Below are 17,184 nucleotides of genomic sequence, written 5' to 3'. Positions count from 1 at the left end.
CCAAAATCCATAAAATGCTCAACATGGTATAGAAAAGGTATAAATAAAAAATACTCCTGCTAAATGTAAACTATTTTCATAATACAAAGCCTTAACAGTTGGAAAGTGTTCAAAGGTAAGTGGAGAGAGTTGTGGTGCTTTTAGAATAAGAGAAGGAATAATTCGGAACTGATTTTCTATATGCCACATCTCTTAGAGACCTTCTCTTGAAGTGAATCGAAGGAGATACTGCTTTGTGTGCGGGCAATGACAGGAATCTTTTAGGGCTCTTTGTTTCACACAGATTCTCAGGAATAGATAGATGTCAGCATATGTGAGGGGTGGATAGGGAGTGAGGGGACCAAGGAAGCAAAATGGGTTTATAAAATCCTGGAAGTGAGAATGAGAGAGCTCCTGAAAAAAAAAAGTAATTTTAGGACAGATGAGAAGAAATAACACAACATACCTCATGGTAAAGACAAATAACATGTTAGCCACTGATAACTTGAGAAGGTAGGTAGGTGAGTGGATGGATAGATGGATAAATAGGTAATGCTAAGAGATTATATTCACATAAATGGAAAGTTCCTGTGTTATATACTAATTTTTTGAGGTTGACTGTATCAAAGAATTTTACGCCTAGAAATTAAGAGACCTTAGAGGTCACAGAACATTTTTTTTGGTCACAAAGCAGATTTTATAGACACTATCCAAGAAAGAAAATTACACTGAAGGGAGAAACATTGCTCTGAATAACATGTACCTTAGTTATTAAATGTGAAAATTCACGAATCAGTTGCTCTCCTGCATTTCAATTTTTGTCCGTTTTTAGCCAACTAAAGGTATTTAAAAACTTGCCAACGCTGGTATATATGGCAATTCAGGACCAAAAGAAAAAAGAAAAAGAAACAACTTACAAAGTATTGATGATGACACTGATTAATTACTAATGCTTACAGAATTACATACAGGCCTAGAACACATGCACGCAAAATAAAAATGGGTGACCAGTGAGAAACTAAGGGTAAGAGCAGGAAACCTCAGGTTCCTACAGAAATGGCCTGCCTATGTTTCCTAATAGACAAAGCAAAAACAGAAAACATAGCTATTCTCATGCATCAGTCACTACAGTGTGGAGGAAAATCCAGGAAGCAGGACATGCCTGGTCCTGAGAGCTGAGACCCCTCCTGGGGACCCAGTGTGAGGGTGTTGTGTTACTTAGTGAATCCCACCTTCAGAAACATCTTTATACATATATTTATAATGAAACCCATAGAACCTGTAGTTCAAATTTGCATACTCTCATATTTTACTAGAAAGTGATACAATAGAGAAAATGGAAAAGGGCACGTGGTTGCATGCCTATCCGTTAACGTTTGTTTTAAAGCAAATATTTATGAAACAGCTATGTGGTTAGAAAAGGATGTAAACAACTAGCATGCAACCATTATGGATTTTTTTCCTAATAAGAAAATAACAGATAAAATGATACTAATAGTACTTGACTGGTAATAAATTCAACCACAGTTACATCAAAATTGAGATCCTCTGTCTCTTGTGATTTATTGGCAACAGCAGAATTGTGCGGAGGACACGCTTAAATATCCATGAGTAGGAGTTACATCATTTCATTGTAGTTGGGTATTCATTTATGGCCTGCTCAAGTTGTATTTGGTAATAAAATACGTACAAGGGCAAGAGAGTGTGTGCCTGTGTGTGCCCACGGAGGGATGCGTATTAGCGTTAACTACAGGTTTCTACATAACACTCGGAATATGTTTAACCTAATTTCTGATGTGGTAATTGAGTAGCATTCTCTGCTTTTACCTGAGCTAACTCTTCTTTTTCTTTACAACCTGGCTATTTCTCCACTGTCTAAATCAAACTAGGCTTTATTTCCGTCCAATTCCAAGTAATAGAAGGAAGCTGCTTCTTATTTCAGCTTTAACTAATCTAATCTCTACTGAAACATCTATTTCTATAATTGATGGCTTACTCTGTTTCATTACAACTTGTTTTGTTACCAGACAGTATTTTTGTTACTAAGAGTGCACACTGACCTTTGAACCTTTTCCAAGCTTTGCATTTGGCCTTGTTGATCTGTATGTTGGTCTGTTTTGGCACTAGGACTTCATGGTCTAAACTATCTTTACGATATCTACACGTCAATGATAGGACTGGCCCTTCTTCTGTGCAGCATCCTAACAGTGTTGTTTTTTTTTTGTTTGTTTTTTTTTTTTTTTTCAAAATACTCTTACTCATTGAAAATTTATTTTGTAATAGGTTTGAGTTCCAATAAAATCTCTGTTGGTATTTCTGCCTGGTTTCCCTGATCTTTTAAACAGTGTGTTAAATACAATTTAGCTTTTTGCCAATAACTTAAGAGTGATCACAGGGAAAAATCAGAGATTGCCTATTTTAGTACAGTGATAGTCACTGGATTGTGTGAAACGCATGGAGCTATTGCTCTACACTGAGTAAGTCCTGTTCTTTGTATAGTTTTCCTCTTTTATCACTTGTTGCCAGTTTTCACTGGTAAGTACCATCCATATGCTTCTTTTGTAGCAGCCCTACCCTTAGCCTGACACCCCCCTCCCTTTTTCTGCTTTTGATACATTGTGGCCAAGGAGTAGCTGACCAGCTTGTTAAAAATGTTTCTAAAGCTATGGGTAAATAAGCTTTAAATCAGAGCCTCTTTAGGGAGGTTTAGTTTTAGGTTTTAGAGCATGAACTGCTGAAACAGCTCTTTTGGGTATCTGGAGGCATTTTTTACCCCCTTTAAGTGAAGGGGGATCACGAGGTATATTTTAAGTAAACAAGTAATCATATTTTTAATCAAGTACTAAAATTTAGATTATTTTATATTTGGGGTATTTAATGGGTATTCTTAATTTCTTTGAAAAATATAGTTTAGTCTATGGAATAAACATTTTTGTTCCTGTCATGTCTTAAGTTCCAAAGGATTGTTCTATCCTTCTCGCCAAATCGTTAGAAATGCTATTTCTCTGAAGTTGATTCCCTCCCCTTTCTTTTCTTAACTTTGGTTGGTTAACTTAGATGTCTTTTTTTTTTTTTTTTTCCAGTAAGTATAGGACACCTGAGAAAAGGGAAAACTGTTTTGTTTTCTTTTTTACTTTGAAGGGACATTGGTCTAGCTCATGAGAGACGACAAGGAAAGACAGCCTGAGAAGGACGCTGCATTTGCAGCTGTCAGTGCTAGACATCTGTCAGGACGTCAGGGTTTCATTTCTGCTGCCCACATTGGAAACCAACTAGAGTCATTTTTTTTTGCTCTTTACATTATTACAAAAGAATGGCTTAATAACAAAGTGTGTTTTGCATTTCAGGTTATGGTTTTGTCGACTTCGACAGTCCTGCAGCAGCTCAAAAAGCTGTGTCTGCCCTGAAGGCTAGTGGGGTTCAAGCTCAAATGGCAAAGGTGAGTCGAGAGCCAGTCGTCGCTGCTCTGGTCCCTGGCTTTGGTTCTGAAGCCTGGCATTGGTGCTTTGCCTGTCACTGCGAACATCCTCCCTCCATCCCAGACACCCTGGGTCACTTCTGAACACCTGTCCTGTGCCCCCACATCCTCAGTAGTACTTTAAGTGAGGTGGAAGCCACAAATGCTATTTCGAATCTGTACACAAGTCCAACATTTTTAGACACTGGTTATTTATAGGTTAGAAATCTCTTCTTTAGTAGTTCTACAGTGGCTTTACTCAAGGGTTGTTTCTGATGAACTTTTAGCATTCTAGATGAAGAATATTGTTAAAGTGAGGTTTATGCCCCAGTCCTTTTATTGCCCAAATGTAAACTCAGGTTATGTCATACTTAGTACCTGTAGGGGGCACTTATTCAGAAATTCATATAATTATATGCATCTTTTTTTTTCCATTTGTGGTCCTTGAATTGCTGTGGGAAATATTTTCAAGCCTGAAACTCACCAATTTGATATTTTGTATATCCTTTTCAAAAGATCGATAATTTTATATTCTCTGGCTTCTTGAAGTACAAAGGAAAGTAATTTTGTGCTGTCCTCTGCTACTTCTGGCTAGTAGCATGTGATCATTCCCTCAGGGACATTCCCATTTCCAGAAGGAAAGATTTATAGAAGTTAAAGGGTTCTAGGAAAGAGATAAGTTACCTGCTAAGACCTTGAGGCTCCTGAAGGACACAGGTGCCCCTACCAAGATAGACATTTACCTTGACTCAAAGATTCAACATCATGAAAGATGTCAGGAATTACTGAAAGGAATCACCTTTCTAAAGTAGTCCTTGACTTTTAATATTTTTAAAGCTTTGAATGGAGTTGGATATATTTTTTTTATGTTTGTTTATTTCTTTATTTTGAGAGAGAGGGAGAGAGAGAATCCCAAGCAAGCTCCACACTGTCAGCACAGAGCCTGACACAGGGCTCAAACTCACGAACCACAAAATCAAGAGTCGGACACTTAACTGACTGAGCCACCCAAGCGCCCCAATATTTGGACATAAGTTGGACATATTTCAGATTTTCTCAAACTCCAGAGTAAGAAGTTAAAATAAACTGAGGGGCACCTGGGTAGCTGGATTGATTAAGTATCCGACTTAGGCTTAGGTCAGGAACTCGTGATCCGTGAGTTCGAGCCCTGCTTCGGGCTCTGTGCTGACAGCTCAGAGCCTGGAGCCTGCTTCAGATTCTGTGTCTCCCCCTCTCTCTGCTCCTCCCCCGTTCACGCTCTGTCTCTCTCTGTCTCAAAAATAAATAAACATTAAAAAAAAAAAACAACAAATCTATAAATATTAAGTATCATGATTTTCAGATTGTCTATACTATAGAGTAATTAATTCCCTGTGGCATTATTGAAAGATCATGATTATGAGGATTTTAAATATATTTCATTATGATTGTGCAGTACCTGTGTTGTATAATGATTTACAGAATGTTTAATCTGCCTCTGTAAACAATGGATAACCATACATTTTATAAGCAGGACTTTCAAGACACAGTCAAAAAGACAACTCTATTTTTCCCTCTACTCTGTCCATTTCCTCTGTTCTATAAAGTTCCTGCTTCATCCTCTCATGGATAATATCCAGGGCAGGTCCCATGACTTTTCCCGCCACTCTCATTATCTTAAAACGTCCCTTCCATTGCTTCTTTCATTCCAGGTCTTTCTGATAAATTTTTTTTCGGTAGAATGCCTCTTGATTTTTTTATATCCAAACGTCACGGAATAGAATTATCTTTCGACACATTTCCAGCCATTTCTAAATGTACTTACACCAAACTATACGATATTTTAAACAAGATGTTGTATAGGGAATCTCAAGTTACGTTCTAAATACAGTTTGTAAAATGTCAGAATCACATGGAGAGGTTTTGAAAACTGCTGAGAGTGGGCAAAAGAGATAGGTGTCTCGGCTGTCACTGGTGCTAAAAGAAATCACAGCTTAAACTGCAATTGTCTGCTAACAACTGTATTGATTACTTGGTGATCAGGAAGCAATGTTTTAAAGGTTTATATCCCAATACAACCATCTATTACGTGGGTATATACATACATATGTAACAAATGTATTTAAGTCACATTTTAGGAAATTGTAGAAAAATAGGAAAATAATGACATTTTAGGAAATTGAGGGTGGTGATTCATGTGTAATACATTATGATTTTTTATTATTTGAAATAATGTGGAATGGGATCCTAATTAACATTTTGATGCTGAACATCTGATTTTTAAGAACACATTACTGATGTTGTATGTGTGATGCCTGTAATTTAAATGTCCAGTCCTGGTGGGTTTCGTTGGCTTGTTTGGACTTTTTTTTTTTTAATGAAACTTTGAGTATCCCATTGAAGCTTCTCCCTTTTTCCAGCTCAGGTCTGCCCTAATTTGTAAGCCTACAACAGGATAGGAACATGATTAGTTTCTCTCCTGTTTCCCAAGCTTGTTTTTCCTGTGCTTCCATCAGCTAACTAACTGTGATTTCTTGCCCCCTATGCCCCCGCCCCACCACCTTGGAACAGTGGTACAGGATGGGAAAGTTTCTTGACCTGACAGTGGTATAATCTGGTATTAATTTCTCTGGCCAGACAGAGGGCTAATGTTTTCCTTCGTGGAATGCTTTGGGAGGTTTTCAGAGATCTCTTACACCACCACCACCACCACCCCTAATTGATCTTTCTCCCGTGGTTCCTCGAAACTGGTAAATATATGCCTCAGCTCCTGATAATCTAAGAGTCTAACTTCAACCCCTTTCTGCTGAGACCTCCTTGCCCTTCAAGGCTGCCTTCTTGGAAGGATTTAACACAACCCTGGGCCAGTTCTACCCTGCGTGGCCCTCATCTGATCTGCGTTTGGCAACTGTCTGTGGGAGAGTAGGTAACTTACTAACCACAATTATATGCCCCTTCAACCAGCCTTTTGCCTTTTAGATTCCTCAGGTTTAAGTCGGGCATTGATCCATTGTATCCACCAAGCTCCACGACACACAGATCAAGCCTCCTGAGTGGTCTGTTCAAGCCCCTCTTGCTTGACTCGCAGTGATAGGGAAGCAGCCCACATGGTGAGACTCAGAACACATCAGCATTTCTCTCCACATACATGTTCATCCTCAGCCTCTCCAATCTCTCGTAGCCAGACGGAGGTGGGTGGTCAGCTAAGCACCCCAAACCAGTTCTCAGCAGCTCTCTTTAGGTGGTCTGGTTTCTCACTCTGGAATGTCAGAGTGCCAACCGTTGTTTTGTGGCTTCTGCTGAAACCAAGTTAGAAAGAGGGCTATTGAACAACCTGTTACAAATGCAAAGGCCTTCTTTAAAGCAACCCTAAGAGCACTCACCTAGGCATCTTTTCAGTGCCAGTGATATTAAGCAGCGTGGTCTATGAAATAACCACTGTTTTGAAGGACTCTTTACGCTGCATTTAGTCAAAACTGGACTGGGTCTAGATTGGCACATGTCAACAGTGCACCTGAACGCCACTTTCCTGTGGATTGATAATGAGCACTGTTCAAAGGCCTCCTTAGGAGACTTGGGTAGTGTAAATTGGCTGGGAAGAGTGATCCCGCTCTACATCATCTGTCGGGAAGGAACAGTACGTAGGTTCAGAGATGCTGGCAGTGTGCCAACATCCTGCACTTCATGAATTTCTGAATTTCTTTAGGTCTCTGTGGAAAGATCGAGTTTCCTGGACCTGATTTATTTTTTATCATATCATTAAAGTTACAAAAGATATTTTAAATGCTAGAGGGTCCATTGTTCTGTAGCATGGCACCATGGATTTGAAGATCTGGAATTGACTTCATCCCTTTATGCTGTCTGGATAAAGGAGCACCTGGCATGCACCTTTTGTGGAGACAGTTTTTTAAAAGAAGTTAAGGTCTGGCTCCCATGTTGAGTCATAAGGGACCCGTTGCCATCCACTTTTTGCTAGTGAATTAATCAGGATACTACATAAGGTTTTGAAAATTCATGTTGTTACATATTAAAGTCTTGATTTCTTATGTAATTAGAAAAAATTAAAGTGCATTCCAGGGAAGTCAGGGGGTGGGGTGTGGGGTTCAGGGTGAGGAAGCATATAATATTGTTTGACACATTGGGTACCTGGGTTGAAAAAGGACTCCCCAGATACTCAGAACTGAAGTGCAGAATTGAGAGTGGAGAGCATTCAGCAGCAGAAATGGTTTCTTATTCATGTTTTAACTTTCAGTACCTTTCTTGGTACCTGGCATAGGGTAGATACTAAATGTTTATTTTGTTGATGACCAGAGAAGCCAACTAAGTGAGAGAAAAACTTCCTTCCTAGCTTGAGCAGATAGTGACAAGAATGGGACATTTAAAAATTAGATTTATTGAGCTCTGTCTATAGAGTACCCTGATGAAACTTATCAAAAGCTTTTGCCAAAGGCTCAAGGCCATTCCTGTTTCTGTTAAACTTGGCTTTGTTTCAGATGTGTTTGTTTTTAGAATAGAAGACTCAGAATCAGTAAAGAGAAGAGAAAATTTCAGATACCAAGCTGAAAAGACTTAACAACCAAATCAACATTGGTAATATCTGTTAATAGAATGACTTCTCCAGGCCTTTCAGCACTACCTCTTAAGGCCTGCTGGGAGTCAGCAGGCCATCATATGTTCTTTGCCTGGTGGTGAGCGAGCACATTTTTTTCCCCCAGTAAATAGGCAAAGGAGCAGGAATTTAATCCCCCTTCCACACAGAGTCCACCATGCTTCAGGCAGTTTGCATTCACATGCCTGTAAGCAGCTCTCGGCTGGTTGGTGAACCTATTCAGTACAAGGGAAAACAGATGTCTGGTCTTCCTGCCAAGTCCCTTTCTTGCATGTTAGGAACCATTCCACATGCACAGGGAGGTTTTTGTTAATTTCTTTCAGATGATGACTGAGTGCTTTACACCACACGGGACCTCTGAGCCCTGCTTTTCTACTCAAGTGAACATTAGTGGCCATTTATCCCTCTCATGGCCAATGTGGGAGCTAGTTTTCTGCTTGTTAGAGAAGCCATTGAACCTTTTCCATGCCTAAGGATGGATATAAAGAGGCCTGTTGGCCCCACTTTATGTTTGGCCACCCATAATTTACAGAATAATTGTTTTTTGGGACATAACATTGTATGCAATAAAACAGAGTTATGGTTGTCACTGATTTTAAAGAAACTAAATTACCCTCATTCAAGAACCACTCCCCACTCACTGCAAGTATTATATATTCCATTCACTATGAACGTGTGGTAAATAGGATCCATGGACACTTTGGGGATTAGATATTTTTGTGGCCAGTCCTGCCAGCCTGGAGTTTCTTCTCTTTTCTTTCTTTCTTTTTTTTTTTTTTTTTAATTCAACTTTGTAGCTAATGTTTGCAGGATAAGTTGACCATTTGAAAAGAAAAATAAGTAACATTAGCTTTAAAGATCATCCCAAATGAAAAAACTAATTGAGTTGTTGCTGTTGAAAACAAATGTATTAAAATCATAGGAAATATTCACTTGTGTTTAGTCTACTTTTAGCTCACTATTTACCAATGAATGGGTTAAGAGCTCAGTTTCTTTCTGGATTCTGATTTTAGTGCTTATTTTTTTCTTCACTGGTGAATTTTCAGGTTGAATCAAGACTTTAAAGAATGTAGTATTTTACACATATTTTAATCATATTTTAAAACATGGATTTAGAAAGTATTTTGTACCTACATTGTTAACCCTTTTAAAAATACTTCACATATGACAAATATCCTCTGAACATTCTTAAATGTTAGTCATTTAATTGTTATAATTGTAACTTATAGAGAAGTCTCCACAATATTTGTGGTATGTTTCTTACGTAACATTTTTTAGGCCATATCTTTGCCCAGGGAAGGTTTTAATTCTTTTTAATTAGGGGGTTCCCAGCTTTATTCTGAATCTGACTAAGCATGATTCAGAGATTTTTCTCATAAGATAGGTTTGATCATATCATTTCCTTGTTTCCATGCTTCTGAAACCTCCTCGTTTGTCAGACTGTGGCTTTCTAACTGCAGTTCATGGACGGCAGTCCCTCCTTCCTCCTGCTTCCCCTCCCCCACCCGAGTACATGAAATCACAGGATAAACACAGCTTATCTCCCCAGAGTATCAGTAGTACTTGAAAGTATGAGGTCAGAAATACTGTTTCTATACTAAAACAAACCTAAATAGTTAGGGAATAGATTGCAACATTTACATGACTTTTTTTTTTTTTTCTAAGATACAACACAAGGCTTCAAAAAAATTTTGCACTCTGGCAAGGTTACTTTGGCCTCTGCCTGCCGACTCCTCAGGATACATAGTCCTTCTTGCTGTTCGCAGCACTGAAATGGAAGTTTCACCAGTTAGTGACTGACCAAGTAGAATCAAATTCTTTAGAAAGCCTTTCACAATCTGATTTCAGCCTCAACAACTTGTTTGTTTCCCAAGTCTCAACTCAATGTCATGCCCTCCGGAAAGTCTTCACTGTCTTCCCAAGACATGTTTCCCCCCATCCGTCCTCCCATTGTGATTGGTACCCATCTCTGTCATAGCACTTATTACTTGTGTTTCTATCTCTCCTACTTAACTATAAGCAGCTGGAAGACGGGACTGGAGTCAAGGCTATTTTATGCGAGTCTGGGATGCATGAAATGTGCTGTACACATCATTTGGCTGTAGGAGGCTACGGGGCTCATCAGGACCCACCCTCAGAGAAAGGACTCCATCTGTACTGGCCAGTTAAGGACCAGACTTCCATAGGAACAAATAGAGCCTTCTGCACCGCAGGAAATCTTCAGGGACTTGGGAGGGTAGAGCCCACGTGAGATGACTAACCCAGGAGCTGTGCAATTAATGGGGCAAATGTAGTAAGTGAAATGAGAATAAGGAGAGAACATTTTACTTCTCACCCTACTGCAGAAGCATTTGAAAACTTTCATACCTAAGACCATTTTGCTTTTCTTTATATTTCCACTTTATCTGTTAGTGTTTTTTATTTATTAAATCACTTTCCAATTTTTATACCTTAAAGATATAAAGATAGGTTTTGTTCAGCATAAAATAATCAGTCGTTCCACATTGAGCTGATCCTGATTTCAGCTAAAAGCAAAGATAGTTAGCATTTTGTTCAGTCTGTGAAGGGTTAATGAAGTTAAGTATTTGGCTTGCTAGTGAGCATTTGAAAAATTTCACTTTTTTTCTTGGATCCACCCACACTGACACACCCCAGGGACTCCCAGGCCTGGAGCCTCTGCTGCACACGTTTGGGACTGGTCTGGTTCCATGTTGCTGCCCACTGTCAGAACCAGGAGGTCATAGGGACAATACTTTTTGCCCATAGTTTCTCCAGATTTGATAAGTTGAATGCTTGGAAATACCAGAGCATTTGCCATGTCCTAGGATACCAGGTTGTTATTTTAAATCTTACCAGGTAAGTATATCACGAAAGGTCAATGTTCACTTTTACTCCAGATGACATAAAAGGACGGGTTTCATTTCAGGTTTAATTAATGATAGGACAAATTTAAAAGTAGAGACTTTTGTACAATTCAAATATGTGTATGCTTCAAAGCACTGTGCATTTTGGACACCTAAAATATGAGTTTGCCATTCTGTTGCCTAATGCTAAAATATCAACGAATGACTACTAAAAGTGCTCATTAAAGAAAAGTCATAAGCCTGCATAGTTCAGTGTGTAAAGATACACTTGGTTAGTAAGATCAAAGGAAAGCCTGATTTAAAATGAAATTAAAATTCCAGTCTTACAATTGCAGAAGTGATCCTGCAGAAGTGATTAGAAGTGATTCTAACGTGGTCAGAAAATATTCCAGTTGTCATATAAGCTTTTTCTCTGATGATTTAACACTGGACTCTTAGTAAATATACCTAATAGTTACTGGTTCTCAGAAAATTCAGTTGCGTATCTTTGGTTTCAGCTGATTCTGTCTGAGCAAAGGAAAGGTGAGTGGGAAATGATCTAATTATTGCTCCTTAAACATCATATGCATATGAATTACCTGGAAATCCTGTTAAAATGCAGCTTCTGATTCTGTGGGCCTGGGAGGGCACCTGAGATTCTGCATTCCTGATAGGTTTGCAGGTGATCCCATCACTGCTGGCCCCTGGATCCCTCTTTGAGGAGCAAGGATTTAGCAGAGCTCCCTTCCCCCATTTACTCTTGAGTTCACCTTTATGCAGATTCTAAAGTTTGCTCTGCCTAGAGTTTATCATTTTATATGTCTTTGAGTTTATTTGTCTCTGTGAATTTACGGGCTCTCCTTTCCCCGTTGGTGATCACAACTCAAAAGTAAGCAGTAAGGACCCTGCCATGGAGCAGAGGAAGGGGATTGAGATAAAGCCCCAGTGGACTTTAGACGCCTTGGTTCAGAATCTGTTATCTGTCTCTGGATTGAATTATTCACAGTATTACCCTTGTGTGCAATAGTGTGCCTGAAATGGACTCCTAAAAATAGTAGTGGAGGAGAGGTTGGTTATTTTTGGGAGCGCTGCAAACAGCTGAGAGTGTGGTTCAATGAGGGCTTCCTCTCCAGCTCCGCAGTGCATGCCAGCAATTCCACCCCCAAATCCGCTAAGAACGACGCAGTGGAATCATGTCCGACCTGCACAGATTGTCCAAGCCTCAGACACTGTTTTCAAGTGTCCAAGGTGACCTGGGTGTTCTGTAGCTCCCATGCTCTCTCTAGGTAGCGCTCTAAAAGGACCTGAGCAGAGAGAGTGGCTCAAGAAAAGTAAGTGTGTTAATGTAAATACTTCAACTTCAGTTCGACATTAACGGACAATTCTCTGTTCTGTTTTAGCAACAGGAACAAGATCCTACTAACCTATATATTTCTAATTTGCCACTGTCCATGGATGAGCAAGAACTTGAAACTATGCTCAAGCCATTTGGACAAGTTATTTCTACAAGGATACTACGTGATTCCAGTGGTACGAGTCGTGGTGTTGGCTTTGCTAGGTAAGCACGCTGCTCTGTCTTTATCGTGTCAGTGACAATAGCTCTGCTAAGTTTCCTGCAAAATAAAAGTCGAGCAAAAAGAGAAGAGGCAGGGTTATGGGAGCCAGCTCTACCATGAATTTAAATGTGTAAGTTTTGGTTGGTAGTTTTTCCAGATCTTTTGGGAGTTCATTAGGATTCTTGAACCGGAGGACACTAAATATTCGGTGACCCAGGGCAAGGAAATACCACATGAGCAATAGTTTTGAAAATATGTGTCCTTGATGTTTTGATTAATTAGACCAGATGCCTATAACTTCTTAAAAGTAACAATCATAGGCTCCTAGATTTTATAAATAAATTGGTATGGCTTTTTCTTATTAGATGGAAATTTGATTCATCATAAAGTCAATGGATTAGATTATTTCAAACATTCAGAAAGTAAGACAATGATTGGACACCTGTCTAACCACCAATTGCTACACCAGTTGTAACATTTTACAGTTTTGCTTCAGATTAGTTTTTTTTTTTTTTAAGAAATATGTTACAGATATATCTAAAAGTGCTTTCACTTCTAGCTTTTTTTAAAGTTTATTTATTTATTTTGAAAGAGAGAGTAGGAGCAGAGCAGGGAAGGCAGAGGAGAGAGGGGGAGAGAGAGAGAATCCCAAGCAGGCTCCCATGCTATCAGCGTAGAAGTCTGAAGCAGGGCTCAATCTCACAAACCTGAGATCGTGACCTGAGCTGAAGTCCTGAGTCAGACGCTTAACCGACTGAGCCACCCAGGGGCCCCTTACAGCTTATTTTCATACCTTCCTCCCCAGAAAGGATACTTCAGTGTATTGGTTAATTTGGTTTCCAACAGAAAAATCTTAAACAGAAGGAGCTTTGATTTTTGACATAGTTCTAATTTGAAAGCCCATGCACGAAAACTGATTTTACATTATTTAGGAACCTATTCATACTGTGCAGGAACACATAACGTCTGTATCTTTCAACGTGTTGACTTTTATTTTAGAAGAAGAACTGCTGGCATTTTACTTTCATATGCAGTATCCTATTTGGTGACCATCATGTCTCCCATAGACCTGTGAAATCAACACAAACAGCATTGTTTACTATTTTCCATGTAAGAAAATGGAGTCAAAGAAGAAATGTTTGCATTTTCACCAGACTTCCAAGCACTGGTCTGGGACTCGGTTCTTCTGGTTTTTAGCTAACAGCTCTTTCTGTTCTGCCAGATAATTTTAAAACAAAACTAAAATTTCTACGGGTGGAAAGTCACCCAAACTTGCATTTCTAGTGTACCCTTCATTGCTTCAAAGGTCCAAGGGAAACAGTGAAAAGCTCAGCACCATCTAAAAATCCTTACCTCTGTGGGTGTTCGGAAAGCAGATCAAGCAGTTTCAGTTTTGTATCCAAAGATGGAACCCAATTAAATTCTATGGCTTTTTAAAACTGTTACTACCCATTAAAACCAAGATGTAACTCTCTGGGTAATCAGGAGTGTAGTGCATTTTGAATAGATTATTCAGTGTTTCTTCCATTTAAAAAAAAAGTCAAAATAATGTAATTTCCCTGAAATGTTTCTCAAACGTTTTTAGCCACCTGCAGATGTAGAATAAATTGTGAAGTTAGGCTCCGTCCTCTGCTCATTCTCTGAAGCCAGGGTGACAAAGAAGGTACATAACTGACTTTGCTGACTTAATTTTAAACCTAAAGCTAACGTAAAACCATACAAGGAGTGTCCTGTGATTTTCACTCGTTCTTATCATGACTTTTGAGTCTGTCCTTTTGTGACTATATAAAAGGAAAGGTCATCAAATGACTAATATTCTGGCAGCAATAATAAATACAGTCGTATTTTGAGCTGGCATTTCTGTTTTCATTCAATATCATGACCAAGAAAGACTATTGTGTATCGATTGCCACTTTTCCAACAAGTAGAAAAAACTGACACATTTGATGTGCTTGATATTAAACTCTCTGGGTATAATGTATTTCTTTTATGATTCAGAAAGTACTCTGTGGAGACCAGTTTTCATTTTATGACAGAAGTACACATATAACAATTAGATAAAAGAATAAACCCACTTTTTCTTATTCACATTTTTGCTAGGTTTCATTTGTATCTAGTAAACCTGTAAGAGTGCTCACATGCACAAAACCAAATGACAACTAAGAGATCTCTAAACGTGTGTTTTATTTTTATGGATGAATAGGATGGAATCAACAGAAAAGTGCGAAGCCGTTATTGGTCATTTTAATGGAAAATTCATTAAGACACCACCTGGAGTTTCTGGTATGTTGTTTATCTAAAATTTTATCAGTAGTTTTTTATGTAATGTATGTATAATTTTAGCACATGATGTATCAAGAACCACATACTCTCATTTAGCTCTTAAAACTTATTTCTTTGATCGTACAAATAAGACTTAAAAATGTGTCTCTTCCAGACATTGGGTGTTTAAATAGGAATGGAAGCCATGCCAGTAGGACAGAGGGTCTGACTTGTGGAAGCCCCTCCTTCTCTGGTAGACAGGCTGTCCTGTAACTCCCCATCTTACCACTACCATCCTCAGTAAATCTTGTGTCCTGCAGTCCTGTCCGTTGAGGGCCGAGGCACTTTCCATCTTAGCTCCTGCCTTTCTCATGGAAGGTTTCAGCATGTGTCACCGTGCACCCCTTCTGGAGCCCGGACCTCAGTCCCTACAGCCCTTCTGTCCAGTCCATTCTAACCACCTCCTCCCAGCGCTCTGCCTTGTGTTGTCATGACCAAGAATACCACACCTCAGGAGCTTTTCATTCCAAGATCTCTCTCATTCTAGCTCCCACTAAACCTGATCCAAAATACAGAGGGATCTTCCTTTACCACTTTTCCATCCCTGCCAAACCTCATCTCCGTTCTTGAGTGCTAAAACCATTTCTTCAACAGTATCGTGACTTCTCTTGTACCCGTACCTTGGTCACACCTGCTTTGCAGAATGCTAAACCTGGATTAATTCTACAACAGGCCACCTCCTCTGCCTCTATTAAATCCAGGCAGGTAAATGTTGTCTCCAGCATGACCAGACCCCCAGCATCATTGGTCCTCATTCAGTTTTCTCATCCTTCCCTGGCGGCAGTCTCCACCCGCCTGCTCCGTTCTTCCTTAACCCCCTGTCAACTCTGAGCAGATGACTTTGCTTCTTACTTGATGAGTAAAATTGAGATCACAGGTGGAAACACCATCAACTTCCTGCCTCTTCCCAACAAGGACCACCTCCATCCCCATTCTTAACTCCTTCCTTCCCTGAAGTCTCAAAAAACAGGGGGTCCCAAGCTGTGGCCTTGATCGCGTCCCATCAGGACCTTGCTCTGCCAGTTATCCCCTCCCTCTCTTATAATTTCAAAGTCTTTTGCCTTTATTTTTTTTTTCCAGAAAAACACAAAAACCTTTATTTTCAATTTGTAACATCTCTGGCATGACTAATTGGTAGAGAAGTTGAGAAAATGCACAAATAATACTAGGAACAAAAATTGTGACCATTACTACAACAGGCCTTTTTTTAAATCACAGAATACAGAGAACAAAACTATGAACTATGCCAATACGTTTTAAATTTGAAATAGTTTCCCGGAAAAATCTATCCATTTGTGTTTGAGATCATTCACGTGTCTCTGATCTTGAAACTAAATTAAACCAAGCACTGTGTTCCTCTCTAGCTTTTTTCTCACATAAACCTTGTAAGAGTGTAGTCCCCATTTCCGCCTTACATTCATACCTCAGCCCTCCCCAACCTGACTTCTTCCCCTTGTGTCTTGCGTGGTAAACTGTCCATATTAGTCTGCTGGGCTGCTGTGACAAAGTACCACCAGCTGGGTGGCTTAGACAGTAGAAATGTGTTGTCTCAGTTCTGGATGCTGAAAGTGCAAGGTCAAGGTGTTGGCAGGGAGGGAGGGGCCTCCCTCCATCCTTGGCTGGTAGATGAGCATCTTCTCCCTGTGTTTCTTCATGCCTTCTTCCCCCTGTGCATGTCTGTCTCCATGTCCAAATTTCCCCTTTTTTACAAGGATACCAGTCATTCAATCAGGGCCCACTCTTTTTAACCATAAAGACTCTATTTGTAAATAAGGTCCTGTTCTGTTATTATGAGTTACCAAGGGTTAGGATGCCAGCCTTTTTGGGGGGCGGGAGCCATGAGAACACAATTCAGCCCTTAACACTTAGCTCCTGACTATCCAGTTTGGAAGCTTCTCTATCTTTGTGATGCTGTCTGTCTGCTATACTTGATGCTGCTGGTCCATTACTCATCCTTGAAATGTGTCCTCCTTTGACGTCTCTTTCACCCATCTCTCTGTTTTCTTCCCATCTTGTGTTACTTCCTTCTCTTTTTGTGGGCTTGTTTCTTCTATCTAAACCCTAATTGTTGCTATTTCCCCAAATTCCACAGTTCTAATAGACGTCATGCATTCTCAAGGTTTCAGCTGGTATGTACATTCAGAAGCGCTCATCTCCTACCCTGGCTTTTCCCCTGAGCTTCAGGCTGCCTGGTCTCAGTCACCACACGTTCACTGTCTCCAAAGAAGAACGAGCCCCCTTTCCCGTCTAATCCTGCTCTTCGTCAGTTAGGCATTTCTCAGTGAGTGGAACTGGTACCCAGCCAGGCACTCAAGCCAGAAACTCAGGGTCGAGTCACCTTGGGCTCTGCCTTCCGCACCATCCGTCATCTCTCACCTACAAAGCCATTCAAGTCCTTACTTTTTTTTTCTCTTGATAACTTCTAGAACCTACCCTCTC

The 17,184-nt window shown here is 39.7% G+C and overlaps 1 protein-coding gene across 8 annotated transcripts in view; it reads left to right on the top strand.

Moving 5' to 3' along the window:
* The window catches only part of RBMS1 (RNA binding motif single stranded interacting protein 1), a 219,757-nt gene that overhangs the window by 177,234 nt on the left and 25,339 nt on the right, over positions 1-17,184 (top strand). For all 8 annotated transcript variants that reach the window (XM_030326110.2, XM_032594423.1, XM_030326104.2 and 5 more), the window contains exons 4-6: positions 3,327-3,418; positions 12,268-12,425; positions 14,627-14,706. In XM_030326110.2, coding sequence (XP_030181970.1) covers positions 3,327-3,418; positions 12,268-12,425; positions 14,627-14,706 — 330 coding nt within the window. The remainder of the gene's footprint in view (positions 1-3,326; positions 3,419-12,267; positions 12,426-14,626; positions 14,707-17,184) is intronic.

This window comes from Lynx canadensis, chromosome C1 (genome assembly GCF_007474595.2).
Source record: "Lynx canadensis isolate LIC74 chromosome C1, mLynCan4.pri.v2, whole genome shotgun sequence".
Taxonomy (NCBI): domain Eukaryota; kingdom Metazoa; phylum Chordata; class Mammalia; order Carnivora; family Felidae; genus Lynx; species Lynx canadensis.
Note: the sequence above shows the minus strand (reverse complement) of the source record. Positions and strands in the feature narration are given on the sequence as shown.